The sequence below is a fragment of the Calidris pugnax genome, unplaced genomic scaffold (genome assembly GCF_001431845.1).
Source record: "Calidris pugnax isolate Ruff unplaced genomic scaffold, ASM143184v1 scaffold155, whole genome shotgun sequence".
Lineage (NCBI taxonomy): Eukaryota > Metazoa > Chordata > Aves > Charadriiformes > Scolopacidae > Calidris > Calidris pugnax.
Genome location: NW_015090886.1, coordinates 679319 through 697623, shown reverse-complemented (window position 1 = coordinate 697623; position 18305 = coordinate 679319). Strand labels below are relative to the sequence as shown.

The following is an 18305-nucleotide window of genomic DNA, read 5'->3' as shown; positions in this document are numbered from 1 at the left end:
AGAAGGGATTGGAGCTGCTCGACACCCACACACTCCGTGCACCGACGGCTGGGCCGGGAGGGAAGGAGCAGATTTATGGGCAGTGAGAAGCCGGAGCCCTTTCCTGGCCCCGCTCTCCCGTTCCCCGCAGGACGTGGCGGGGCCAGGGAGGCCAAGGGACAGAGAGAGGCTCCAGCCCACCCCGGCAGCAGGAACCCACGAGGGCTCTCTGCCAACACCGTCACCGTGCTTCCCCGGGGGACTCACTCATGAAATTTGTCATTTCCCTCCTAGTAAGTGAAACAATGGATTTTAGCTCCTTCGGCTAAATTAGACCATTGAGCAGTAAATTATTTGCGAAGGAAATCAAAGTCAGATTGTGGTGCAGCACGGAGCGAGAAAGATTAGTTACCAGAACCACTAATGCACCTCCCAACAAAAGCACTTTCAAGACAACCCCAGACAGCTCTTCAGATGCTGCAGCAAGAATTAACGAGCAGATTACCTTGGCGTGTAGCGATGTTCTAAAAGGCTGTGAGCTTTTCAGAATCGCAGGTTACAGAGGGGCTCCAGTGCCACGCGATTTTAAGAGCCAGCTGTCCCTCCTTCCCTGGCACCACCACCTTTTCAAGACTCACACATCACTTAATCTTTAAATCCCCTTTCACCGTTCCCTGCAGAGCATTTGGGGCAGGACACCCACGGCCGGGGGACACTCACAGGCTCCAGCGCTGACCCCAGCACAATGCTGAGCCCTCAACTCTGCCGCAGATTTTAAGCAATGAAATCTTTGAAACAACTGAGCTGGACAAAGACAGAAATTCCCCAAAACCCCCACACGATGGTTCCATGAGGAAGCCCAGTTTCATTATGGATAAGGAACTGGCTGGATGGTCGCACTCAAAGGGTTGGGGCAAAGGGCCCCACGTCCAAGTGCAAACAAGCAGGAAGCTCAGTTTCATTATGGATAAGGAACTGGCTGGATGGCCGCACTCAAAGGGTTGGGGTAAAGGGCCCCACGTCCAAGTGCAAACTAGTGACAAGTGGGTTCCTCAGGGGTCAGTTCAACATCTTTACGGGCAACATGGACAGTGGGATTGAGGGCACCACAGCAAGTTTGCTGACACCAAGCTGTGTGCAGTGGTCAACTTGCTGATGACACCAAGCTGTGTGCAGTGGTCAAGAAGCTGGAGGGAGAGGATGCCATCCAGAGGGATGGGGATAGGCTGGAGAGGTGAGAACATGCCAACCTCATGAGGTTCAGCCAGGCCAAGGGCAAGGTCCTGCACCCGGGTCACAGCAATCCCAAGCACAAAGACAGGCTGGGCACGGAATGCAGAGCAACCCTGAGGAGCTGGACTTGGGAGTGTTGGTGGACAGGAAGCTCAACATGAGCCAGCAACATGCCCTGGCAGCCCAGAAAGACCCCCACCCTGGGCTGGGTGGTGAGAGCCTGGCCCAGGTTGCCCAGAGAAGCTGTGGCTGCCCCATCCCTGAAGGGGTTCAAGGCCAGGTTGGGGGGGGCTTGGAGCAACCTGGGCTGGTGGGAGGTGTCCTGTGGTGCCAGGTGGTGGCACTGGATGGCTTTAAGGTCCATTCCCACCCAAACCAGTCTGTGATTCTATGACCATGTCTCTATTTCTACATGGGAGAAATGACCGTGCAGGAACCTGATGGTTTGCTCAGACAGAGCCCAGCAAGGCAGCAGTAACATCGTTCTTCACAGGGCCACACAGGAACGTGCATGTAAGATGGAAACCAACCCAAAGGCTCTAGACCTGCACTAGAAGAGCAAGCCGGACTCGGATGGAGAAGGTGTATGGGGGGGTCAGAGACCACCTGCCCTGGCACACTGCAAGGTTACATGGAAACATATATTTTCAATAGGGATCAACCCAGAAATGTGGTGTTCCCAGTTGCAATATGGGCTGTCTCGTCTGACAATCAGGGCAATCGCCCACCAAACACAAACTCTATGTTCTGCTGGCCAGCTTGGTCCGTCACTTGTGACATGGCCTAACACGGGGCAGCTCCTTGTCTTCTCTTCTCTTCCACGCTCTGCCCAGGTTTCTCTTTCATAGAATCATAGAATGGTTAGAGTTGGAAGGGACCTTAAAGATCATCAAGTTCCAACCCCCCTGCCCTGGGCAGGGACACCTCCCACCAGACCAGGTTGCTCCAAGCCCCATCCAGCCTGGCCTTGAACCCCTCCAGACCGTAACGCTTGTTGAACTTCTCCCCACGACGCCCACCACAGCTCGGCCTCTCGGCACAACCCAAACCCCAGCCAGGTGCCGTACACCCATCGATTCCAACAGTTCCCACTGCTCCAGTTCCCCTGTGTGTCCCATCAAACCCTGGGTAGATCTCTGCTTGGCCTTGGCAATAGAAAAAGGAGCGCAAAAGCCAAGAACTGTTTGGCAATTTTATCTTAGTTTTTCTTTATGCTGCTGACATATTAAAACTCAATTTCAAAATGGCTGCATGCTCTTAAAACGTTTGCTGGTGGAGCTCCAAGAACATCCTTAAGACCTTTTAAGATCTGCTGAGGCAAAGCTTGAAGCTCAGAGAAAGGCGATACCTGGGGAACGGGTTTTGCAGTCGCCTTCTGAGCGAGGAAGGCTGGGTGCTCCTCCAGAGGTCTCAGCTTGTTGTTAAAGGCTTGTGAAAAAGGCTCTGGCCACTTTAGTTTTTTCTAACGTTGGCCGGGAACCTACGCTTTACAGAAAGCCTAGAAATAGTTCACCTTTAAAAAGAAGATCATAAAAGTCTTCTCTAAGCCAGTTTGCAAAGTAGAGCATTAGAGAGGCTGAGCTGGAGAGCGTGAGAGCTGACCCGGCCGTGGCAAAAAGCATTCCAGCTCCATGATGGTTTCAAACCCCTTTGCTTCGTGCAGCTTTTACATCGAGCATTTCTGTAATGGCTGAAAAGCGAGGAGGAGTGGGCAGGAGACTTCAGAAGAAAACAGCTTTATGAACAGCCTAAGAACATATGGAACCCTGTTCCCACCGCGGTAAGTGACGGCTGCCGCGCTCAGCGCCGAGCAGGGGAGAGCGACGGCTTTCTGATGACACCCCGAGCAAGTTGCTTTAACATAGCTATTTTCAAAATTAATTTACAGGGAACTCTGGCACCCTGTAGGCTGAGCAAGTACATACAGAATTAAACGTCAATGCAAAATATTTTTCAAGTCTGTTTTGGCTCATAGAGGTGTACTTCCTAATACAGAAACCACGTTATTCAGTATTTATTTTTACATCCTCCCTAAAAGGGTATAACCTTATTCTTTCTTTGTAACTTATTCTTCTTCACCACTCAAAAGCTTATAGGGAAAAAAAGTATCTGCCACCTTTTGCTGATGCTTTAATCTCTTGTTTCAAGCCGAATGTAGGAAAAATCCTTGACATTTTTTGAGATGTATCAAACAAAAAACTCCTGAAAGATACATCTTAAAAATATAAAGATTGTTCCACATGCAGTATTGAGAATCTGATCTGGTTTTAAGTTTTAGCGACATCACAGTCTGCCTGTGTAAGGCAATCTGCTCTGCCTCAGCAGTGGAAACGATTCTCCTCCTCCTGCTCATCCCGGTGGGACGCAGCCACGCTGGGGACAGCAGCAGAGACTCTCCCAGCCCGTCCCACGCTCAGCACCCCCTGAACCCCCACAGCAACGCCTGGGACTGGACACAACCCACCCTCCCATCTGCCATCTGGTCAACAACCACACAACAGGAACAGCTCCATGACACCCTGCCTCCCAACCCCCAGGAAGGAACGGGAGAGAACACTCCCCTCTTCTGCTGTGACAAATCAACCCCCCACCCTGGGCAGGGACACCTCCCTCCCACCAAAGAACTTCTTCCCCACATCTCAGCTCCATCTCCCCTCTTTCAGTGTCAAACCCTTCCCCCTCCTCCCATCGCTCCCCTCCCTCATCAAGAGTCCCCCCCAGCTTTCCTGGAGCCCCTTGAGGGACTGGAAGGGGCTCCAAGGTCTCCCCGGAGCCTTCTCTTCTCCAGGCTGAACCCCCCCAACCCTCTCAGCCCCCCCTCCCAGCAGAGGGGCTCCAGCCCTCCCAGCATCTCCATGGCCTCCTCTGGCCCCGCTCCAACAGGTCTATATCTGCTGTCCTGTTCAGCAAAGGGAACACAGAAGGCAGAAGATATTAGATGGACAAGTCACCCCTGTCCCCCTCTCTGAGATGGAGTGGAAGAAAAAATAAAATTAAACACACAGGACCTGGAAAAGGTAATTAGCTTTTGGAAATAAGGATAAAAGGCTGATTTTTGAGATGGTTTGGGTGCCTTCACTGAAATGCAAACGCCACTAACAGCATTGTGACCTTGCGGGGCCACCCGATCACCCTACAGAAGGCATCAGGGAAGGCTCCTGGAAGCACATGCTGGATCTAGACGTGCCTCCCACCAGCTGGGCCCTCAGAGTCCTGCTCCTCCCCAGTCCCACGCAGCCAAGGTGACATTCCAGGCCCGAGGGCCCCTTTCCAAACCGCGCATGTGACCTGACGAAGCTGCAAGTCACTCCATTGGCACATCCGCACCGGGCAGATCCTCAGGTGCTCATCTGCAAGCTATAGGTGACCTCGGACAGTCCCACTCTCACCTCAGGTGATGAGGACACACAGAGAGTCTTCTGCAGCTGCAGGGCTGACTCCTCCTTTGAGATCAATCCACCTGGGCTTAGATACGGTCTCAATTCCCAGAATATTCAGGGACTTTCTACTGCCTCATAAATGGGGTCCCTGCAGGAGCACTAACACCTCTACCTTCTTCTGTAGTAAGTGTGAGATTCCCAGGAATGAAGTGAAATGGAAGTTGCTTGAGGAGAATGACCACAACCTTGCAAAAGTCACATTCCGTGGGAAAGAACAGGGATGTTGTACAGCAGGAATGATAGCACAGGCCACAAAGGGAAGAGAAGAGAGGGCTAAAAGATGGAAAATCATTAAAAAATAGAAATACTAATACGGCTGCAGAAATAAGAGAGGATGATGGTCCTTACCTCTTGCTTAAGCAAACACTGAAGGAAAACTAGGCTATGGGCAACCAGCAGCTTCGCTTTCATTGCCAGGGACACTCACACAGGCAGCTTCCCTGAATTTTGTTTGCACATGTAAACATTACCTGCCTTTGGGGTTTTTAAATTGAAATGTTCCAGGTTTCCACAACAAATACCACGGGCCAGTACTGCTTCTCCCATGTGCTTCAGGCCAGGAACTAGAAGATGATTACTATCCACAAAAAAAAAAAAATAAAGAATCATGAAAAAAATTCTCTCTGGTACTTAGATAAAGACAAAAAGGAGATAAATCAGCTCAAAAGTCTGCTCCCTGTGAGCAAAGGGACTTTCCTGGTTCTCCTGAGTCATTACTCCCAGTCTGCAAAATAAAACCCAGCAGGGAAAAGAGAAATAGCTGGGACAAAACCATCGCTTGCCGGGTTGGGCTCCGAACCCAGGAGTTTTGACTCCCTGAGCCATGGTTCTGTTTCTAGGTCACACCGTTTCTCCTTTAAATATCAGTTATCAGGCCACTGGAAAGTTCAGCTTCTCAGTCAAAATGCAGTTTCAGTTTCCTTAGATAATCCAAGATCACTGTGTCCTACTGCAAGGAAAAGCAACCAGCTGATTTGTTCCTATGCATGCTGTACGTCCAGCTCGAGCAGAGCAGAGCTATGATGCAAAGCCTTCTGGCAAATGCTGGAGAGGAGGAAAAAAAAAGAAAAAAAACTTGGAAAACTTCCCATGATTCAAGCAGATTCACAATTCCTGATGATTCAGAGAAGGGCCTTTTTTAATGGCCTTAAAAAAACCTCTTTGTGGGAAGTCACTATTTGAAGCAGCGGAGAAGGAGCACACGGCGAAGCCATGGCCACGCCGAAGGGGATGCAGGAGGAACGGGGCCAGTAAAACATTAATCCAGTGTTTATGGGGAGAGCACAGCTCCCCTCCCCGAGGAGCAACACCAGGCTGGCAGGGCTGTGTGAGCTTCTCTCCCATCTCCAGAACCTTCCCCTCCATCTGCAGCTGCTCCAGCTCCACTGAGAGCTCGTGTCCCCACACAGTGAGCCAGCAGAGACGGCTCTCTTCTGGAGACATGACAGATGCCTTCAAAGTTGGGAATGTGGCTTATTTTTCTCTAAAATTAAAGACTTATTGATAGAATCACAGAACAGTTAGACTTGGATAGGACCTTGAAGCCTCATCTCATTCCACCGTGGCAGGGACACCTCCCACCACACCAGGTTGCTCCAAGCCATCTCCAACCTGGCCTTGAACCCCTCCAGGGATGGGGCAGCCACAGCTTCTCTGGCCAACCTGGGCCAGGCTCTCCCCACCCTCACAGCAAACAAGTTCTTCCCCACATCTCAGCTCAATCTGTCCTCTCTCAGTGTCAAACCCTTCCCCCTCCTCCCATCGCTCCCCTCCCTCATCAAGAGTCCCCCCCATCTCTCTTGTCACACCGTGTTGGGAGGCAGATATGGACACTGATAAAGCATGAGGGCCAATGGGGAACTCTGCCTCTGACTTCTGGTGGGACACCGAGACAACCACAAAGCCTCTACCTAGTGCTCCAGGAGCTGGCAGTGCCCACTGCCCTGCAGCACTGCTCTCCTGCTGGAGCTGGGAAGAGTAGGGACCAGTTCTCCCACATCCCTTCAACTACATGACCACCAAGAGGGCACCAAGCCCTCCTGCTCGGGGCTGCAGTGACATCTCACAACTTCTTCTCCGGTCGGGTGCAAGAGGCCACACAACCAGAGAGAGCCTGGGAACCACTCTCCAGCTGCAGGTCTCCCTTCCACAGCCCACCCACACCAGGCAGTGCCAGTAATGAAGAGAAAATCTTTGTTTAATAAAGAGAAAATATTTCTAAGGGATAAGGTCGGCTGCCTTCTCAGCAGTGACAGCAGCTGCCCACACATCTCCTTCAGCACAACATCACCTCAACACCAGCCTGCCCATACCCACCACATATCCCTGTCCCTCAGAGTCCTGTTCTGAGCTGGCACCTCTGCTCCTGGCACCACCAACACAACAAACAAGCCATAAACTGCTCAGTTACACCCAGCCTCAGCAGCAAACTCAGTTGATTTCACGTGAATAACACCCTGCCAGTCACAGAATCACTTCTGAGCGTGGCAAGCAACGTCTGCCCCAACACAAAGTCACAAAACATTTTGTTACCCACGACAACTTGCCGATTTTCCACGACAGCCTTTCTACCCAGGCTTGGAATGGTCACATCACAACCACTGTCACACACATGGTCAAACTCCAGCTTCTCCAGTGGCTCAGCCAAGCCAGAGTTACAGATGGCAATCACGCCAGCCTATTAAAATTAAATTTCTATCAAAGCAAGCAATGAAATTAAAGAGCAGAAAAGAACTTCAGTTTTAAGTCATCCAGCCTTCTGAGAAAATCAGTGGTCATGCTATTCCCTCTTTCACCTGCAGAAGATCCCTCCCATCCATCTCCAGCAGAGCCTTTGCTCACTCACCAGTCCCTCGCAACACCATTTCTTCATCACAGATGCCTCCCGCCATATCACCTTAATTCCACAGGCAAATATTTTAAAAATAAAAATTACCACGATGAAAGTTAGTTAGTTTATCTCACTTCTGTTTTGTCAGGATTCTATATCCCACTGTTTCATAATGATCAAATTCAGATGAATTCCATGCAAGAAATGAAATACAGACATAAAACCATTACCGTTACCCCTCAATTAAATTCTTCTCATTGCCTTCACGGTTAAAAAAATTGGCACATTAGCACAACTTCATGTATTTTTAGTTTCCAGACCTTGTTCTCCTAACTCCATCCAAGCAGGTGCTTAAAGATCGATCGCATCATCTCTGTTAAACCTCAAAGAAAAATACAAGACAAAACAAACAAGCCCCATCCAAAGACTCCATTCTTTGTCTTCCACTCAAATCACACCCAAACCTGCAATTTCCTACGAAAAAGGCGGTTTAGTGACTTCTTTCTTGCAGACTCACTTTCTGGGTCATATAATAAGGGTCAAAGTCCTCCAGCGGTACAGCAACCAGGCCTTTTGGGATGTCCCCGTAGATGAAAGGCAAATTCTTCCCCGCCTCAAGGTCACTGTTTGGTTTTGGTTTGCTGTCTTCATCGTCGTCCCGGTGGCTGCTGTCTTGCTTTGGGCGCTGCTTCTTCTTCTTCAGCTCCGCGATGTGTTTCTCGATGTTCGCCAGAGACTCCGGAGTGAAAGGTTTAAAACTATCAGGGCCTGGTGGTGCGAGCAGCCGCGCTGCCATCTTTTCATCCTGCAGCAGCTTCTTTAGTGATGTCGCACCCTGGACCGGTCAGCTCTGCGGGAGCAAAGAGCACAGGCAGAACAGGTCAGTGTGGGCAGACAGACGGACAGACAGACAGACGGACAGACAGACAGACGGACAGAGAGCACTGAAGGGCCAGCAGCAGCCGGCGGACGCGCAGCGAGTGGTGGGCACTGGGTGAACCTGTTCATCCCGTCCCTGCCCGTCCCATGGCTTCACCCCACAGCTTGGGCAGAACCAGCGCATGCAGAGCTCATCACAGAACAATTTGGGTGGGAAAGGCTTCACCCCACAGCTTGGGCAGAACCAGCACAGAATGGTTTGGGTGGGAATGGACCTTAAAGCCCATCCAGTGCCACCCCCTGCCCTGGGCAGGGACACCTCCCACCACACCAGGTTGCTCCAAGCCCCCTCCGACCTGGCCTTGAACCCCTCCAGGGATGGGGCAGCCACAGCTTCTCTGGCCAACCTGGGCCAGGCTCTCACCACCCTCACAGCAAACAACTTCTTCCCCACAGCTCAGCTCCACCTCCCCTCTTGCAGTGTCAAACCCTTCCCCCTCCTCCCATCACTCCCCTCTCTCATCAAGAGTCCATCCCCTCCAGCTTTCCTGGAACCCCTTGAGGGACTGGAAGGGGCTCCAAGGTCTCCCCGGAGCCTTCTCTTCTCCAGGCTGAACCCCCCCAACTCTCTCAGCCCCCCCTCCCAGCAGAGGGGCTCCAGCCCTCCCAGCATCTCCAGGGCCTCCTCTGGCCCCACTCCAACAGCTCCATGTCCTTGGGATGTTGGTGGCCCCAGAGCTGGAGGCAGCACTGGGGGGTCTCCCCAGAGAGGAGCAGAGGGGCGGAATCCCCCCCTCGCCCTGCTGGTCAAGGGGCTGGGGATGCAGCCCAGGGTGGGGAGGGTTTCTGGGCTGCCAGGGCATGTTGCTGGCTCATGTTGAGCTTCCTGTCCACCAACACCTCCAGGTCCTGATCTCCAGCCACCACGCTGACAGCTCTGATGGCTCAGGTGCCTCCTGAACACCAGCTCTGCTCTGGATTACAGAAACCACTCTGACAAACATCTATATCAAAACCAGTATTTTCCTGCAAAAATGACTGTACTAGTCACTGCTCGCTAGCAAACTAATAATTAGATAAAAACTTATTATTAGATAAAAATTCCAAGTCAGCTCTGTTCCCAGAGGTGTTGGGTGGTGTCTGAAGAGGGATGGCTCTGAGCAGAAGGACACTGGCAGAGCACCCCCTCAGCACAAGACGGGGGAGGCGTCACCTGGGGCTGGGTTTGGGGGAGCGCAGGAGCCACACAGCGAGCTCTTCGAAAGAAACGCTCCTTCGTGTCCTACCAGATGTTACTGTGGTTGAGGAGACACTTCCTTAATGACCTGGGCACGTGGTGGGATGGCTGTGCTGAGGAGCATCCCAATGCCTCCTTAGGCACCACCAGCACCTCAGGGGGCTCATCCCCACATCTCCACTGCAGAAGTCCGATCTTACACTTTCGTTTTACATATATATACATAATTATAGAATCATAGAATCATAAAATGGTTTGGGTTGGAAGGGACCTCAAAGATCATCGAGTTCCAACCCCCCTGCCATGGGCAGGGACACCTCCCACCAGAGCAGGTTGCTCAAAGCCCCATCCAGCCTGGCCTTGAACACTTCCAGGGATGGGGCATCCACGACTTCCCTGGGCAACCTGTTCCAGTGTCTCACCACCCTCAGAGTCAAAAATTTCTTCCTGAGATCTAATCTGAATCTTTTTTTCTTCCAATTTAAAACCGTTTCCCCTTGTCCTATCATTACCCTTCCTGGCAAAGAGTCCCTCCCCAGCTCTTCTATAGGCACCCTTCAGGTATTGAAAGGCCGCTATAAGGTCTCCCCGGAGCCTTCTCTTCTCCAGGCTGAACAACCCCAGCTCCCTCAGCCTGTCTCCATAGCAGAGGTGCTCCATCCCTCTGATCACCTTCGTGGCCCTCCAGCTGCACCTGTTCCAGATACCAGTACCCCTGTATCAGGGTTTCTATTCATTTCAGGTCTTAAGAATGAAATAATTTAAAAAGACAATAATAATTTCTGAAAGTGAGATTTCTGCCCTGTGCGGGTTGGACACAGAGTCATCTTTGCCTCAGACACCACAAGGAGAAGGAGCACTTCTCCGTGACTGAGAGAGAAGGGGCAGGGGAGCGGGTGGGGAAGCCCCGTGGAGGAGAAGCTCGGAGGAGAAGCTCTGGGAGCAGCACGGAGCCCGGCGGGACCTTCCCCCGTCCCTCCAACGGGCACCCTGCTCTGCGCCTGCTCCGACGACGGAGCGGAGCTGGGGGACGCTGGTTCCTCCAAACCCAACCGCCCACGAACCCTCTGCAGCTCGGCGCCTCCTGCCAAGCTCTCGCTCAGGAACCAGCAACAAGAATTTATCACATTTCTGAGCCATCAGTACCTCCTCAGGCTTTCACACCCCAGGAGGAGGCCAGGAGAGGAGAGGAACCAGAGGAACCGGCGGAGGAGCAGCGCAGTGCTGGTCCTGGCACGGCTCGGCACGATGGGGAGGAACCCGACCACCAAAGGGTTGACAAATTCCACAGGAAAGGCAAAATAACCACCACTGTACGGCAGAGAAAGAATCCAAAAGCTACCCGGGTAAGGTCCCTTCAGTATGGAAAAAAGATCATGAGTGAGGTCAGACCAGCTAAGCTACCACACACCAGCAACACAACACCTGTGAGACATCTGGAATCTCTGAAAGACTTTTCACCCTGAGGGTGGTGAGAGCCTGGCACAGGCTGCCCAGAGAAGCTGTGGCTGCCCCATCCCTGGAGGGGTTCAAGGCCAGGTTGGAGGGGGCTTGGTCTGGTGGGAGGTGTCCCTGCCCAGGGCAGGGGGTGGCCCTTGGAAGGGCCTTCAAGGTCCCTTCCAACCCAAACCATTCTACAATTCTACGACTTTCATATTCCTTGAAAACCATGACATAGGCCTAAATCACTAAAATTCAGGTATTTAAGCATAATACTAGGCACCAAGGTCTTTACCAAGGCTTTGAAGAACTATTCCCGTGGGAAGAGCCAACAGAGCCACCACCAAGCTGGAGGCAGCTCCGGCCCCAAGGATGAGCTGAGACACGCGCCGAGCCCTGGAACCATGACCTATGGACCACAGCAGAATTCATGGATAGACACAGCACGGAGGGAACTGAGCCTTCCTTTAGGAATACCTGGAGATCCTGACCCTCAGCGCAGCACCTGAGGGGCTTCCAGCAGCCAGAACATCTGGCTTCCCCGGGATTTCAGGTTACTCCTCACAACTGCTTCGCTCTGATTCACCTGCAGACCTCAAGCCGCACCACACGCGGAGAACTTAATTGAACGCTGCTTCGATCCCAGGTTTTATTTGGAGATCCAAAAAAACCTAAGTCTGGATCTCCCTCCCGGTGTAACCACACAGCGCAGCCCGGGCTGGGATTCTTTTCCCATCAACCTGCCCAGGTGTTTCTGGAGTAATAACAACTAAAGACTCAAAAAGGATGGTAAAAGGGGGAGAGAAAAGCCGGTATCTTGGTCACTTTATCTCCAGAAACACCACAGAATAGCCTGCTGATATTAAAGAAAAATTAATTTATTCCATTCTTGCAGCATTTGCATGCATTTAATTACCAAATTTCCCACATACTGTGAAACTATAGAGCAGCATCAGGGATGTGGTCTAATTGAATGGCACAGATAAATATGCGAGGCCTGAATTTAGAAACCAAAGTAGCTCAGGGACACAGCAGAAAAAAGGGGGAAAAAAATGACGGCACAAACTGAACGCCTGATTTGTATGCACAGTTACACAGCAGCAACGGGAAGCAACCAACTCATCTGCTAAGTGGCCATTTAAAAAACAAAATAAAACAAGACACCCCCCTGCCAGTCTGACACCCAGCTCTGCCCCAAAGGGGGGGGCAGAGACCCCGGCCCACGGGGGGAGGATGCTCTGTGACCCCCCCCAGCTCCAGGTGTTTCACATCAATCCATAACTGCAACCACACTTCTTGGGAAGCTCTTGTCTGTCCTGTCTTTGTCTGTTTTCCCAGTAAATTACCCCACAATAAGGTGACGGACAAAACTACGATGCAAAGGGAAAGGACAGGAATGGAATGTTTATTTAGTTCCTTAAATCAGACCCATGTAGTGCTTCTTGTATCTTTGATAGCTCAGAGTTAATGGCCTTAGGATGCTGAGCCACACCAGGCAGCTCCAACCGGCCCCTGGTCTGTACCTGTACCCAGCACACACACAGGAGACCTCAGAGCCTGTTTTATTTAAACCACCAAACCCACACAGATAAAGGGTTGGGAACAACTCTGCTCCAGCAGCTCCACGGCCTCACCAGCAGCAGGTACAGCTGGGTGTGAGGAGAAATCCAGGTGTTACTGATGGAAAAATGGATGTCTGCTCTCAAGATTTACCAACTATCTCAGAAGGAAAAAAAAGAAAACCTCAAAACAACAACAGATTTTCACATGTGGATACAATAATATTTCTTAAATTTCTGTCAGCATTCACCAAGAATAGTTTTTTCAGTATTCACTGGAAGAACAGGATGAGTTTAGAGTCCACGAACATCTGCTAAAGGCCATAAATCCCCCCCCAAACCAGTGACACTGAAGGCACGTATCAGCACATCTGCTTCTTGGGTGAATTTTGCCTAATTTGGCAAAACTTTCCGCTGCAGGGACCTGTGTGGGAAGCAGAGCCAAGAAGGTGAGCTGGAGTCCACTCCCATCCCTTTCCGTGTGTTTCGGTTCGTTACAAGAGGGTGCTCAGAAAGCATCAGGCATTATCTAATTATTTGATTTTTAAAAATAAAACTCTCCTTAAAGACCTTTACTAAAATTAGTCTTTATCCGCGTGTTGACTGAACAAACAAATACCAAACTGTCTTCATCTGAAGGTGTCAGGACTTAAACAGAAAAGTTTCTCTGCAGAAAGAGACAGAGAAAGGGAGAACACAGTCACCTGGTGGTAGACCTGGCAGCTGGTGACAGCACCGGGACTCCCCCAGGCTCCAATTCTCTTTAATAACAGAATTAACTGTATCTAATGAACAGCTTCCTCATTTCTGGGGGTCTCCAGCCCTACCAACACAGTCACCTGGTGGTAGACCTGGCAGCTGGTGACAGCACCGGGACTCCCCCAGGCTCCAATTCTCTTTAATAACAGAATTAACTGTATCTAATGAACAGCTTCCTCATTTCTGGGGGTCTCCAGCCATGGAAAACCCCCTACCGAGTTCCCTCCTGCCTCCAAGGGTCCACAGCCCCGTTGCTGGGGACTCTGGGGGAGTCGGGAATTTGTCCTGGAGTTGGGGGCTCAGAGGTCCCTGGGGCCAGATTGTGTCTTTACACAGACATTTCTCAAAGTTTTTACACCAGAAAAAAAATGCTGTACTGAGCTGCCCAGTTGCTAAGATTTAATTATTTTTTCTGAATGTTCCCAGCAGTCCATTTACTGGTACATTATGAAATATTCTAATAAATTATTCAAGCTGATTGTCAAAATAAATTAAAAAACACTTTTGAGGCAATATCTTTGCTTTAATACATTTCCTCATTTATTAATTTGCAAGATTCAGTCATTCACGTCTTTCAGTTCCTTTGAGGGAAAGCCCTTCAACGGGAGTTTCTGTGTGACTTGGGCAGAGACACAGAGTTTTTGCTTTGAATGCACAGGGTTGGGGCAGAAAGGCAACAGCCCCCCAAATTCTGCCCAAGAGCCTAAAAAAGCTTCAAGCTAAACCAAAATATCCTTGCAGGAATAAGCAATCCTGCGGCTGGAAAAGGCCTTGGGGAGAAGTCACCCATCTCCTCCATCCGCGGTAAATTCTGGGTCTAGAACAGGGGGATTTTATCAATGAGCAGGCGCAATGAGCGACGCAACCGCCAGGAACCTGCCCCCGAGAAAAGCTCTTGTCTCACGTTGTCCTTTTCCTTCCACTTTCCAGCATCAGTATTTTCACTTTCAAGCAATACCTATCGCTTTGTTGCTGGTAATTTTCTCCACCCCCAGGAGAAGATTGCTGAAGTTCCCAGCAAACTGAGCAGAGTTGAAGGGCAGAGCCCAGATGGGGTCTGGTTTGAGAAACCCACAACAATTTATTGTCCTTTGGACAATTATTCTCCCACCTGATGGCCCCTCCCCACCTGGGAAGAGGAATTGGGGAAAATAAAGAAACCTGAGGGTTGAAATACAAACAGATTTAATACAATAAGACTAAATAATTGACATTAATAACACTAAAGAACCACTATTGATCCCGATACCCAAGGACCATCCCCAGCCCATCCCACCAGCAGAAGGTGGTCCCCCCCAGCAGGGACAGCCACCTCCCGACACCCAAGGACCATCCCCAGCCCATCCCACCAGCAGAAGCTGGTCCCCCCCCTCAGGGACAGCCACTCTGGGACCCTGCGAGCGCTGGGGCTTCGGGAGGAAGGACCTGGGCATCCACGCAGATGGAGCGAGCCCAAGGGCAGCACTTCAGCTTCTCCTTTTTAAAGCCCAACTTCTGAACAAATAATTGTTCAAAACAGTTACTGTGCACAGACACTAACCCAAACTCAACTCCTTGCCAGGTTCGCTCAGCCCATCCGTCACCATAAAACAGAAGAGAGGTAACAGTTGTTCTATACAACAAGTTTAGAATCATGGAATCATCTAGGTTGGAAGGGACCTTCAAGATCATCTAGTCCAACCATCAACCTAGCTCTGACAAAAAAAAACATCACTAAACCATGTCCCCCAGCACCATGTCAACCCGTCTTTTGAACACCTCCAGGGATGGTGCCTCAACCACTTCCCTGGGCAGCCCATTCCAAGGCTTGATAACCCTTTCAGTGTAAATTTTTTTCCTAATATCCAATCTGAACCTCCCCTGGTGCAACCTGAGGTCATTTCCTCTCATCCTGCCCTTTCTGTGTAAAAAAATTTCCTAATATCCAATCTGAACCTCCCCTGGTGCAACCTGAGGCCGTTTCCTCTTGTCCTGTCGCCTGTTCCTTGGGAAAAGAGACCGACCCCCCCTGGCTACACCCTCCTTTCAGGGGGTTGGGGAGAGCAAGAAGGTCTCCCCTCAGCCTCCTCTTCTCCAGGCTGAACCCCCCCAGCTCCCTCAGCTGCTCCTCATAAGACTTGTGCTCCAGACCCCTCACAATCTGGAGGAATTCACGTAATGTTGTGGAGCACTTGGATGGTGTGATCACAAGTGGGACAAATACAGACAAATAAAAGGGGGAGGAGAATAAAGGACCCCCCTCTCCAGAGCAGCAGATCTGGGAATCCCTGCATTGATCTGGAGCACAACCCGTGCAGCCCAGAGCATCATCATCTTCACCTCCTCTCATCTCCCCACACACCTGGTCTGGTCTAAGGTCTGGGGCACCTCCAGGAAAGCTGGGGAGGGACTTCTTACAAGGGCATTTAGTAATAGCACGAGGGGTAATGGCTTTGAACTGAAAGAGGGGAGATTGAGCTGAGATGTGGGGAAGAACTTGTTTGGTGTGAGGGTGGTGAGAGCCTGGCCCAGGTTGCCCAGAGAAGCTGTGGCTGCCCCATCCCTGGAGGGGTTCAAGGCCAGATTGGAGGGGGCTTGGAGCAACCTGGTGTGGTGGGAGGTGTCCCAGGGCAGGGGGTGGCACTGGGTGGCCTTCAAGATCCCTTCCAACCCAAACCATTCTGTGATTCTGTGATCTGCTCAGACAGAGATCACCCTCCCCTGGCTTCAGCCACTCCTGGTTGTCCTAACACGACCGTCCTGCACCGATGTGGCTGGACCCTCAATAAAAGTCCATCTCTGGCTGCAACAGCAGTGTTTGCAGCCCTCGAGAGCTCTTTCCCACTCAGGCAGGACAGACCCCACACAGGGGTGACCTTAACCCCCCCCCAGTGGATCAAACCCACCAAGAGCCTCGGGATGAGATGCCCAGCTCTGCCCCGTCCCAGCACCAGGCTCCCGAGAGACATCCGATTCCTAATGATACTGAGCACTGACACCTCTAAACCCAACACCAGAAACATCCTCTCAATGGCCAAGAAGAGCCAGGTATTGCGGAGTTTGCCCCAAGAAGCTGCAGGAGTTTCCAACCCCTCCCCGGATTCAGGCTGGTTCCCAAACACACAGAACCAGAGAACTGCGCCCAGGGGCGTTTCATCCAGTTTTAAAATTTGTATGGGGAGTTCTAGTAAAAATAAGTAACAGCGTATTAAAATCAAGGGGAAGAAGAGAGAAATGGTGATGACTTTTAGTCATTTTCCATATTTTCTGCTCCCTGCTTCTCTAGCAATGAAGGTTTCATTGGTGGAACTTTGAGACCACCACCTGTAAAGTTCACATTCAACAATGAAAAATATTACTGCTTCTGGTTTTTGGTTTGTCTTTAAAAAAAAAAAAAAACAAACCAAAAAACCACTCCTGGAAATAATTGCCGAGAATATTTTATTTATAAAGTCCTCATACCTTCCTGCCGGCACAGGGGCAGTGAGAGTAACATGGAATGGGATTTTTAGGTCTTAGAGAGGAGGATTTTTGCATTTTGAAATGACTGTTTTCAAAAAGGAGCAATTTCCCAGTTTTGCAGGAGCCTCGTCCCCGCTGGCGGCTCTTCCTAACGAAACCACCCCGTCTGCGGGTGGGCTCCATGGGGCAGGGGCCGCGCTCAGTCGCAGGACAAGAGAAGGGACAAGAGAAGGCAGAGGTCATTCTGCCTTGGGAGCAGTATCTAAAGAGTCAGCATCAGGCAGAGCGTGAGGAGCCCGTCTGGAGTCCCAGCAGAGGTCACGGTGAGTTTTTAACACCCCTCTGCAGCCACCTCTGCCGGACCCGCGCTCTCCACAACCACCCACCCTGCACAGAAGTGGAATAACGAGGCATCAGGGGGAAAAGTCTGAGCATTTTGCTATTCCTGACCCCCCCCAGCGGGGACAAGCTCCCTGCCCCACTCTCCTCACACATGGGCTCCTCTCTGGGGCCGCTTAAATTATTCTCCCCGCGCTCATTCTCAACTCCAGCACTTCTGTTCTGTTCTTTTACCGCACCTTCTCCACCCCAAACCCTTCATCCGAACACAACAATAAATTATTGATTCCAGCCCATCTGTTGATGCCGACGGCAGCTGCGGCGGTCGATGGTGGATGGAAATCCTGTGACCACACGGACGCGGAGTCGCATGCGGCCGCCGCCGCCGCCAACCGCCTCGCCGGTCATTGACAAATCGTGAGGATCAATCGGAACGTGAAGCTGTAACAGCTCGTTTTAACGAGAAAGCGTGCGAAACGAGCCAAGCAGAGCCCCAGCTGAGCGCAGACACAACCACCGCCGGGAGGGAGGGAGGGAAGGAGGGGACACCAGGATTTAGGATTTCGAGCCACTTGGCTTTCCCCAGGCTCTGACTTTGTGCCTCTCTGATTTCACCCCCTCGACTGAGGGTGCACCCGCGCGGTGTCCTGCGACACCCCAGCACTTCTTCTTCTCCTCATTGCAAACCCAGCTCCCCCCCCGTGCACAAATACCCACAGCGTGGTGCTCCCCACCCCCCAGCACGGTATCTATACCATCATCCAGAGAGGAGCCATACGTGTCAGCTTATATAACCAGGGAAGGGTTTGTGGCTGGGCCAGGCCCCTCCACCCGGGGTGGGGGACACCCTGGTTGGGGGACACATGTCCCAAGGGTCGCTGTGCTCCCCCCACCCCCCCCCAGCCTGTCCCGGGGTCAGAAGAGCTAGAAAAAGGACATTTCCAGCCCCCCGACACCTCCAAGGGGGGTTGTCAGGCACCCTCCGGGGGAAAACCAGCGCTGTCACCCATTCTGACCCGTTCTCCCCTGAAGACACGAATTAGGGGGGGGTGTGGGAGGGTCAGGCTCCTGCAGCTCCTCCCCCCCCCGCCCCATTCCAGCCCCCGGGGTGACAGGGGCCGGACGGGCCGCGGGGGCGACGCCGCAGCCGCACAAGGCCCAGGCGACAC

At 51.6% G+C, this 18305-nt stretch overlaps 1 protein-coding gene across 1 annotated transcript in view; it reads right to left on the bottom strand.

The window, feature by feature from the left end:
• Nucleotides 1–18305, bottom strand: part of SCN8A (sodium channel, voltage gated, type VIII alpha subunit) — a 111501-nt gene that overhangs the window by 92560 nt on the left and 636 nt on the right. The window contains exon 2 of the mRNA XM_014947448.1: nucleotides 8000–8332. Coding sequence (XP_014802934.1) covers nucleotides 8000–8278 — 279 coding nt within the window. The 5' untranslated portion in view covers nucleotides 8279–8332. The remainder of the gene's footprint in view (nucleotides 1–7999; nucleotides 8333–18305) is intronic.